Below are 10,746 nucleotides of genomic sequence, written 5' to 3' on the forward strand. Positions count from 1 at the left end.
CCGCCTTTTCAGGTCAGACAGACAGGTACCCAAACGGGTCGGGTTGGATATGAGGGTACCGTCCCAGTTACCGTCCTGACCTGCACCTGGCGGTGGAAACGGCGGCTGTTGGAGCAGAACATTTACTGGTTGCTGATTTATGTCAGAGAACGTTTGTCTAACAAACACTGAAAAGTTGGAATATCTATTCAAAATGTCAGAAAAGTCCAATTAGTTCAACTTTTCAGGATGGAGAGCCTGTTAGCTTTATTCTGACATCTTTCAACGAACTGAAAACGTTTATGTGTGGTGTGTGTCGCGCTGGGTTAATATCTCGTTTACATCTGACACCATTTTCCTGATCCGCACTCCTTCATCACAGGTTTATAAACAACACTAATACTATAGAATTAATTCATTGAGATTAGCGGTGTGAAAAGTATTCAGATTCATCACTCAGGCAGAAGTAAAGATACCCAGGTTTAAAAAAGACTTCTGTAAAAGTAAAAGCACCAACTCAAATTTTTTACTTAAGTAAAGGAGTAAAAAACTGATTTAAAAAAAAAAAAAAACTTAAAGTATATAAGTAAAAGTAATGCAAGCGCGAAAAATACCATGAAGAAGGAACACTTAAACTGTGGCACCAGAACCTTCAGTGCACTCCCCAAAATAACATTTTTATAAAAGTTATGACTATAATGTTAGAACTGAAAAATCTGGGAAGTACTACAATTTTTCAGACACGGAGATTCTGATGAGAAATAACACATTTCAGTGCAAATATTTTAAAGAACCATACATGAGCTTTAAGATGTGTTGTGTATGTCATGGCCTGGAGGATTTGACTATGAACATTGTAATGTTACAAAGAGTCCAGCTTCAAAAGGCACGTTATCAATAACCTTTATTAGAATATAGGTAAATATAAGAACAATATAAGGACAACAGATTTGTTTTAGGAGGCAAACAAAAAAATGAAGTGATAATTGATAAGAAAAACAAAACAATGTGTTTATATATATATATATGCTGGAAAGATGTAGAAGTAAACTACTTTTATTTGTATTTTTAAATTGTAAGGAGTAGAAGTAGAAAGTTGTCTAAAAAATAATTACTCCAACAAAGTATAGATACTCCAAATTTCTACTTAAGTAAGATTTCTATTTAAGTAAGTATTTAAGATAAAGCTAAAACTCAGCTTGAGGCTCAGCAGTGCGTCTTGGTGATTCGTACGGGGGAGCAACAGATGCTGAAACACTCAGGAACCTCTTCCCTCGGCTCGTGCTGCTTTATTCATACTCAGAAAGATGTCGGCTTGTTTATATTTCTTTATTGATTATTTTAAACTGAATAAAGAGGATTTTTTTGCCCCAGATTTTAGCATCTTTTGCACTTTTTGGATTTTGTGTTGCAGTTCTCTGAGAGTCCAGCAGAGGTCAGGCATGCTCCTCAACAGCACCGAGCTGCAGTCGCTCCTCTTCTCCTTCCTGCAGCACTGCCTCAACAGCTCCAGCCTCCCGCCGCCTGGCAACTACACGACCCAGCATGCCGTGCAGCCCGGGGCCAGGGTCCAGTCTCAGGGCATCGTGTACATCCTCCTGGTGGTCGGGATGTTCAGCTTCTTCACCTTTGGCATCATGCTCAGCTACATCCGCTCCAGGAAGCTGGAGAGCTCTCAGGATCCGTACCACCAGTATATCGCCCACGACTGGACGGCGGTGGCGGCGCCGTCCAGGGCGGTTGCCGAGGCCCTGCACAGGGACGCTGCGGGAACCAGCAGCAAGGGGCCCGTCGTCATCTGCAACGCTGCAGCGCTGCAGGAGCTGCCGGATTAACCTGAGCAGGAAACAAACCGCCTCGACGCAGAGTTTTAACATCATTTCAGCTTTAATGTCACGTTAAAACAAACGTTTCTGTTTTCTCCACATCTGCAACATGACAACGAATATCAGCCGAACACACACAACGTGCACATATTACACACCCAACTCTTCAGCTACGTCTCCTCTGACTGAAAGTAGGAGGCGCTTCATGGAGAGGTTCAGGTTTCTGGCTTCTGCATTTCTGTGCCGACCCTGAACGCGACGCTCGGCGTGTGGCTTCGGACAGAACTGGTCTATCTGGTATCAATAAAAAGGCCAAAATCAGACATTGCTACTTTTTTTTTTTTTTAACAAACTCAGAAGCAGTTCTTTGGCTTCGTACCGACTAGAACGTGCTGCTTTCCTTCCCTGTGTCTCATCTTCATCACAGAAATAAAACATTTTATCCAGTCGTCTCGTCTTCATCTTTCACTTCGTTTTCATCTTTTAAATCAGCTTCTTCCACCCATCAAACCTTTTCTGGTGTTTTTCTCGTCTCCAGTCCAGTCCTGCTTCCAGAAGAGGATTTCAGCCCATTCAGGCTGAAAAAGGCTCGGAACCAGAACCTTTTGGATCTTTGTTTCATCGTTTTGTAGCTCCTCCATGGCAACACCATCGATAAGCCTCATGGCCAGAAGTGTCCACGCGCAGAAACTGACATAAAATTTCTCTCTGCTGTGGTTTTCCCCCAAAATATTAAACATTAATTAATATTAGGATTTTAACCCTTTAAATGTTCATTTAAATGTCTGAACAAACATAAATAAATAAATAAAAAAGAGAATTTTTTTCCCATGTCATAAAAACTACATTTAATCTTAATTTCATGTCAGAAACTTTCTATTTTATAGAAAACATTTCATGTTTGGTCTGCTTTTCAATGCATAATAAATAAAGTAAATAAACTGGAATTTTAAGGAATAAAGTCTGAAAATAATTTGAAGTTTGGTGATTTGAGAAAGATGGAAGTTTAAATGATTTATGGACAAAAAAAAGCTGAAAAATGGATGAAATGATGGCAGCTTTTGGGCCTGGACACATTCTGTCACATGGATTATAAAACGTACTCAATTATTCAACAGATTAAAGGAACATTTGAAAGAAAAATACAGGAATTAAAGCAAAAAGATTAAACTCAAGCTGCAACACAGTCGAAATGATCAGCAAGTGAGAAACAAATAGACAAAGAAAATCCAGATTTTAGCAGCAACAGGAACTTTAAAACAAAACATCTGGCACAGAAGGAAACAAGACGAAACCAGACTGATTAAAGGTTTTGGTTCCAGATGAAGGAAGAAACTAACAGGTCAGCTAAGAAGCAAGATGGATGCCGAGTTAGCCGTCTGTAGGGGGCGCTGACGGGAAACGGGAAAAGTTCTGTCGTGTGTCTGGAAAAAGGAAAACTTGTTTCTTTAAACTCATTTTTTTGTTTTTATTTATTTTTATTTTGATGAATTTCTGCATCTTTCTGTTTTTATTCAGTTTTTGTGAAACTCGGAAGATTCAGGCGTTGAAGGGTTAAACCTCGAGCAGGACTTCACCGTGACGTGACGATAAGAGCTCTGAAACTGGACCAGTTACAGACCAGAACCGGTAAGATCCGGGACCTGGTTCGTGTTCAAACCAAGGCGGGCTAAGTGCGGTTTGCAGGTTCTGGATGTTTCCTGCAGATCTGGATCAGATTCATGTGAACACATGATCGGCTGAGGAGTGTCTGATTTGGATCAGGTGCGTTGGAGCAGGAAACACCAGACTCTGCGTTAATGTCTCAGCCAGCTCTGCATCCAGGAGACGAGTCCCCGCTTCCTAGGTTTAGTCTTGGTTACAGCGTTGGTTTTCTTCTTCTCCTCCTTCCTCCTCTCTCGCTCCTCCTCTCGCTCTCTTTGCCGCTCCGCCCGGCACCGCTCCGCGGCTTTGGCGGCCCGCTCCGCCTCCCGGGACAAGCTGAAGTGGACCATCTGCATGGCGAGCATGGGGACGATCAGGTTGTAGTCGTCCACCTTCTTGTTGAGCTTCAGGACGTCGTCCTGCAGGGACGCACACAGCTGGTCCCACTGCCTCTGCTCGGCGGGGGTCATCGTCTCTCCGAGCCGGACCCGTCCCTCCAGCAGGCGCTGCCGGATCCGAGCGGCGGCCTCTCTGATGTCGCACTGCGTGACCACCCAGGGGGGCTGGTAGCCGTTGTCGATGAGGATGCGGTTGAGGTTGTGGGTCATGGGGTCGGCGTACGGGTTGTGCTGGAACTTGTTGAGCGGTTTCCCGGCTCCGCTCAGGTTCCGGAAGTCTCCCCGGGCCATGGACTTGGATCTTGATCTTCTGGCTGCGCTGGCGCATGTCGCGCTCCACCAGCGCCCCGTCCGCCGCCCCTGCCCGCTCGTGCTCTCTTTGCCGGTAGTCCAGAACCTGCTCAGCAGCCCGGTCCACACGGATCTGCCGGTACTGGCGCTCCCGCTGGCTGGGCGTCCCTGTGCCCACCCCTTCGTAGCTGAGGTAGTGTCTGTGCTGGAGGGCTGTTCCTCTGGACTTCTCCTCGTCCTCCTCCTTCCCTCCATCAGGCTGTCTGGTCCGGCTCTGGTGGGCCAGCACGGCCCGGTACGCCTCTTCAACACGAGCAAACAGCGCCGCATCGGCAGTTGCTGCCCCGGAGTCTGGATGGTAGAGCTTGGCGAGGTGCAGGTAGGCCTCTTTTACCTGAGCGGGGCTGCTGAGACCTTCATCAGGGAGCTGCAGGACTCTGTAGCTCTCCTGGAGGCTGCGGCTGATCCGGCACTCAGATCCGAATGACCGGAGCATCGGCAGCCGGCGGGACAGGACCAGCAGAACCCGGACATGGTGGAGGTCGCTGCAGGAGGCCAGGAGGTGGAAGGAGCAGCTCATCTCTGAAAAACAAAGCAGGATGCGATACTGGATCATTTTGTTGTCTCTTTGGTGGAAATAAACCTCGAAAAGCAGGAAAATAATGATCCTCTATGGAATAAAGCCAAGAAGACGTTTGGGATGCAGCTGAGGTGGAGGTGCTGCAGTCAGGATAGCAGGTAGATAGTAGCAGGAAGACGTGTGGAAACATGGAAACAGTTTGTTTATTGTTTGTTTATTTATTTGGATCCCCATTAGCCACAGCAGATGCTGCTGCTATTCTTCCTGGGGTCCATAAAAAAATACAATAATATTACAATGACATACAACAACCATTATACAATCCATTGTACAACTGATAAAACAGTTCTTTGGAGAAAAGACACTCAACAGTACATTTTTCAGTACAATAAATCAATAAAAAAAGAAAAATAAATAAAATAAAAAAATAAAATAAAAATAATATCCAATAGATATATGATTATTTCAAATTACAGACTTTATTCTGAAACAGAAGAGCACAGAAACAGTGTGTGTTTCAGATGAGAAAAGCTTTGGTCGCTGCTGATCTATGTGTGTTATTTCTACAAACTTCTGGTTGCTCTTTATGCCGCTTTATCTAGTCATACATTCATTTTACATCATTTTAGCCTCAGAATCTGAAAACATCTAGTCTGAATGGAAACATCACGTCTGCATGGAAACGTCACGTCTCCAAGGAAACGTCACGTCTCCATGGAAACGTCACGTCTCCATGGAAACGTCACATCTGCATGGAAACGTCACGTCTGCATGGAAACGTCACGTCTGCATGGAAACGTCACGTCTCCATGGAAACGTCATGTCTGCATGGAAACGTCACATCTGCATGGAAACGTCACGTCTCCATGGAAACGTCACGTCTCCATGGAAACGTCACGTCTGCATGGAAACGTCACGTCTCCATGGAAACATCACGTCTGCATGCTGACTGGGATTAAAAAGCTTCATTATGGGTGCCAGTGCTCTAAGCATTGAGGCACACATATTACTATCTCTTTGCATTTATTTTTTACATCCAGTTTCCAATAACATAACAAAACCAGCAAATTAAAAATAAAGTTGCAGGTTTAAGGGTTGAACTCTGAGTTTACATCTTCTAACTTTTCACACAACTTTAAATCTTCTTGACGATGAAGAACAACATTCTTCTCCAGCAGCATGATTGAGGAAGAGGAGGGATCAGGTTGTAAACATGAAGACATGTTTAAAGGAAGAATGGGGCTAAATAACACGTGAAAGTCCACATCTCCTGCTTTCCAGGGTGTTAGAACCTCCTCAGAGTGTTGGAACCAGAATCAGGAACATTACAGGGTGGAAAATAAAAACAGCTTGTTGTGGAAATTGTTACAGGTCTGACATGATAAACTGGATATTAACAACTCAGTTAAGAAGTTATCTTTCTTTAAATTCTTGTTTTTTCCATATCAGGAGGGACAAACTGCTCAGTTTATATCTATATTTACCATATTACAGGTGTTCAGACCGGGAATTAACGGCTTTATTTACATGAATAAAGGTGACATTGTGCTCCCGAATTTAGCTAAATGCATATTATTACTGCAGCACGTGCCCAAATGACGACATTTTACAGTAAAGATGACGTAAATAAAGCTACGAAAGCGTGTCAGGTTAAGTAACGCTAACAGCAGAGGTTAGCGAGGACTTTCGCCACTTTACACTTTCTACACACAGCTGATGAGTTAAAAAGTAAGAAAACAGCAGCACAAACCTGATTATTAAGACATTAGTTCAACGTTTCTACGCCGCGTGACGAACTAATTCCATACAGAGCCGACACTCAGGTCAGTGTGTGGTTTGTTGTCATTCAGCTTCTTCTTCGTGTGTTTGCCTGCTACGCAGCTCCATCGCCCTCTAGCGCCACTTCAGGGAATTACAACTGTACATTTCACATATTTTGTGCAAATTTCCACATCAGCGTTGTTAATCTCCCCACCTGAACTGGTTCATCTGATTGGTGAGAACTGTAAAGATAAAAAGAAATATATGAATTAATTTATTTTTCTGTCTTGGAAATGTTTTATATTTAAACAAGAAAAATTCAAACTTGTGTGGACAAATTAGGATTTGGAGTAACTTTTTTTAAAAAAAGGAAATGCAGTAAAGGAAGGACTCCTCATCTTCCGGTGAGATCATTTAGGTTTTTCTTTTTAATTTTCTGTTGTACTGAAATGCTAAAGGTACTAAAAGAAATAGTAAATCATAGTATAGTACAGATATAGAGATAAGGTCAGCTGTCAATGTAACTAAAAATATCTTCAAATACATTCAATGCAGCAGTGAGATATGTAAATTCTTATCATTTGAGTACTATCACATTTAAGTTCACTCTTTAACACGCTAGTGAGACAAAATTGAAAGATCATTGATCCCTTTATAGATGCAGTTTGTATAACGTAAAAAAATGTGATGCATTTCACCAAAAATCCATTATTGGTTTAAGAAATGTATTAATTTATTTAATTTTTATTCTGTGTGTTTTTTTAGTATGTCACTACTTTTATTTTAAATTGAAAAATTATTTTGTGAGCCTCATGATTTTAATATATGCTCGTATCTGCTCATGATGTCATCATGTGTGCAGCGCTTCCTCCTTCAGTCTGCTTCCAGCTGCTGCAGAGGAACGTAAGCCTGTTTGGAGCGCTTGTTAATTTGCTTTTTAAGAGTTTCTTTAATTCAATTCAATTCAATTCAGCTTTATTTGTATAGCGCCACTTCACAACAATGTTGTCATAAGACACTTTACATACACATCATTTCAAGCCAATTCATACATATCCTATAACAGAAACCAACTGATTGCATCAAGTCATGGCTTCAATCCAATCCCCCATCCTGAGCTGCACGAGGCGACAGTGGGAAGGAAAAAACTCCCCTTTAACAGGAAGAAAACCTCCGGCAGAACCCGGCTCAGGGAGGGCAGCCATCTGCCTCGACTGGTTGGGGTGGAGACGACAGGAAAGACAGATCAACATGTACAATTGCACTTATTCAGAAAGACCTGCAGAAAAAGGGAGAAATAAGTTAATGACGGCAATATTGTCATATATTTATACATTAATATATTAGAGAAATAGAGCAAGGTACTTCTCAGCGCATCAGGTAACATCCCATTGCTACATAAGTAATAGATGGCTAGACTACCCATAACTATAAGAGCAAAAAGCATAACCTGGACAGTTGGGTCCCGTACATGCAGACTCCAACTCAGGAGATGCTCTTATCCTAACTATAAGAATCATGGAAAAGGAAGGTTTTCAGCTCCATCTTAAAGGTGTGGAGGGAGCCTGCCTCTTGAATCCACAGTGGGAGCTGGTTCCATAAGAGACAAGCCTGATAGCTGAAGAATGAGTGTGAGAAAACTGATCTTCTAAGTTTTTGTTGTGTTCCCAGGTGGTATGCAATAAGAGTTGGTGGAGAAGGAAACATTTTTGGTTAAGTTTTTAATTTCATGTCGAGCAGTATGTGTGTTAGCTAGCATGTGTTGCGCTCTCCCTCTTGTCTGGCTTAAACAGAATTTCTTGTCATGGGGCAGGAGTACTGGGTCAGCTGCATGTTTTGCTGCTCCTCATATGATTGCACTTCCTTGTCATTTTGTGCAGAATAAACACGGCATTGGTTTGGGCTGAATCAGAGCGCTGGTTTCTTTGGTCATTCACACAACGCAGAGTCATTTCTACGGTGGTAGCAGGCTCCAAAGCATGACCAGTCACACTTGTACCATCCAAATACATGCGTGCAAGGTTATTTAATCATTTCTCAGATGTAAGTCACTTTTTAGAGTTTGGCTTGTTTCGACTCTTTTCTACTCTCCAGTCATTCGGCAGATGCTTTTGTCCAAAGCCACCAAGAAGTGATTAACTAACCACAGAAAAGAAACCTAACACACACATATCTTTGGACAGCGGTGGTAACTGGAGAAAACGTAAGCACATGAGGATACTCCAAAGAAAGGAACAAGCAAGCTTCATGCTGTGAGGCCACAGTGCTAAGCACTACTCCACCGTGACCCTCTGATATGTTGGAAATATTTGCACCAGTGCTGGGACTTCTTCCTTATCTTGACACTGGTTTTTGTTCACTTTGGTCACTTCCATCATAAGTCACCATGACAACATTGTATTCCTGCTTCAGTACAGGTTGATCAAGGTCTTGCCTGATCCAGGAATTATCCTGTTCTTCTTTAGTGTGGAGGCAGTGGTTTCCTCTAGTCCAAACCAGAGTTGTTTTCCATTTTACAGAAATGATCTGAAACAACCCCATCATTTTGCAAACATGTTTCTTTGGTAGGTGTATGGAGAGAAATTTGTGTCTTTATTATCCAATCAAAAAAGTTAGATCTAAAACCAAAAATGATTTTTGAGGGCAAAAAAAGGGAGGAGTCAAACTTTTTGGAGAGATAGAAACAAATTAGGTTCCAATTAAAAAATATTTATATTTGAGAAAGCATACTTCTCCAACTTCAATCAAACTAATGTTTTTAAATCAAAACTACAGTTTTCTTTTAGCAAAACTAAAGTTTGTAAGTCAGAAATTACAACCACTGTGCATAAAAATAAGTCCTTTTCTCTTTACAGTTAAAAACATTTGGTTACAATTCGTAAAGTTTTGTTTGCAAATCAGTCCTCTTTGCTTGCAACTTCTAAAGTTTTGGTTGCGAATTTTACTGCATTTGATGGGCGGGGCCTGCGCTGGTGAGTGAGAGGAGAGTTCCTCTTGGTTGGTTTCACCTGGCTTATTTCGCCAGTGTGTGTGCTGTAAAGCAGGTCTCAATGTTGCAGGAAAACACCCCCACATCACCGCTCCAGGAGGAGATTCAGTTTTCTGATTTAATTCAACAGCAGCGGCTGTTAAAATGTACAGTGTTAAAACCTGTGATATTAGTCAGCAGTGACGAGGCATGGCGAGTTGTAAACTGCTAACGCATGTTAACCGTCTTGTAATCCATCCCTCATCTGTCTCTCCTGCACACACGCAGAGTCAAAGCGCATGTTTTAGGCAGCATGTGACGGCAGGCGTAGCCTCTGCTCCTGCAGCAAACTTTTATTCCGTATTAAACAAACACATTTTTAACTGGCGTGTCGTCCACCAAGACATAGGTTAGTTCTTACTTTCCACATGTTTACAAGTCGGTCCTTCTTTCTATGTGAATTCTTGTTTTTAATCTTTTAAAAGGCAGAAATTCACGATAGGTTGACAATTTTTTCTTCACACATTGAGAGCGTGCACAAACATTGGCTGCACCAAGGTATCACATTTGAAAACATTTTCCTCGTGCATTATGTAGTAACAACACATGCAACTGCTTCACAAATATAAATCTATATTTACTTTGATTGAGTTTCTAGTATTTGTTTTACAGATTGTAATAAAAATATAATCGTTAGAGTACTTGATTACTCGTAGAAAGTCGCAGAGTGCCAGATTCCAAAAGTACTTGATAGTTGCAGCTCTACCCAGAGGTTTTGTTTGCATCCATGCTGACTGGCAAATACTCACCAGCTGGTTTGGAGTAATTTAAACTGGTCTGTGGAGTGTTTCCACTTGGTGGCGCTATGTTCAGGACCAGGTCCACAGCAGCTTCTCCTCAGGTTTTGAAACTTTTCAGACATCTTTTAAGATATTTACGCACATGTTTGCAGAATGAATCTTTACTAGGGGTGTCAAGATTCTCCAAATCCTCGATTTGATTTGGTTTTCGATTTTAGGGTCACAATTCAATTCAGCACTCAATATTTTTGTCTTTTTCTTACAGCACAGAGACCTCTGACATTTTTAGACTAATCTTGTCTATGATAATTTGTTTTAATTAACTTTTGTACAGTAAGTCTTATGTCAAAAGATGGGTTACATTTAAGTGATGTCGTTATCATTATTCTTGTGTAATGTATCACATAAGACACTTATGGTCAAATTTGAAATGAATTTTTTACAATATAAAGATATAAAATAACAATCTTGTCCTCAGTTAAGTTAAAAAAACAACAAA

The 10,746-nt window shown here is 41.7% G+C and overlaps 2 protein-coding genes across 2 annotated transcripts; one reads left to right on the plus strand and one right to left on the minus strand.

Annotated features, from left to right (window-relative positions):
- Positions 1-1,421: 1,421 nt before the first annotated feature.
- LOC306756108 (potassium voltage-gated channel subfamily E member 1-like) lies at positions 1,422-1,903 on the plus strand (the record flags this gene model as incomplete). Its single annotated transcript, XM_079240770.1, has 1 exon — positions 1,422-1,903. One exon carries the CDS (start codon positions 1,422-1,424, stop codon positions 1,812-1,814), a length of 393 nt encoding a protein of 130 aa, XP_079096896.1. The 3' UTR covers positions 1,815-1,903.
- A 1,404-nt stretch (positions 1,904-3,307) lies between these two features.
- Positions 3,308-6,576, minus strand: dnajc28 (DnaJ (Hsp40) homolog, subfamily C, member 28). Its single transcript, XM_079240390.1, is given in 3 exon segments — positions 3,308-4,142; positions 4,144-4,720; positions 6,469-6,576. Coding segments are annotated over 2 exon segments (1,116 nt in total). The 5' UTR covers positions 4,719-4,720; positions 6,469-6,576; the 3' UTR covers positions 3,308-3,601.
- Positions 6,577-10,746: the final 4,170 nt, after the last annotated feature.

This window comes from Telmatherina bonti (genome assembly GCF_933228915.1).
Source record: "Telmatherina bonti genome assembly, chromosome: 5".
Taxonomy (NCBI): Eukaryota; Metazoa; Chordata; class Actinopteri; order Atheriniformes; family Telmatherinidae; genus Telmatherina; species Telmatherina bonti.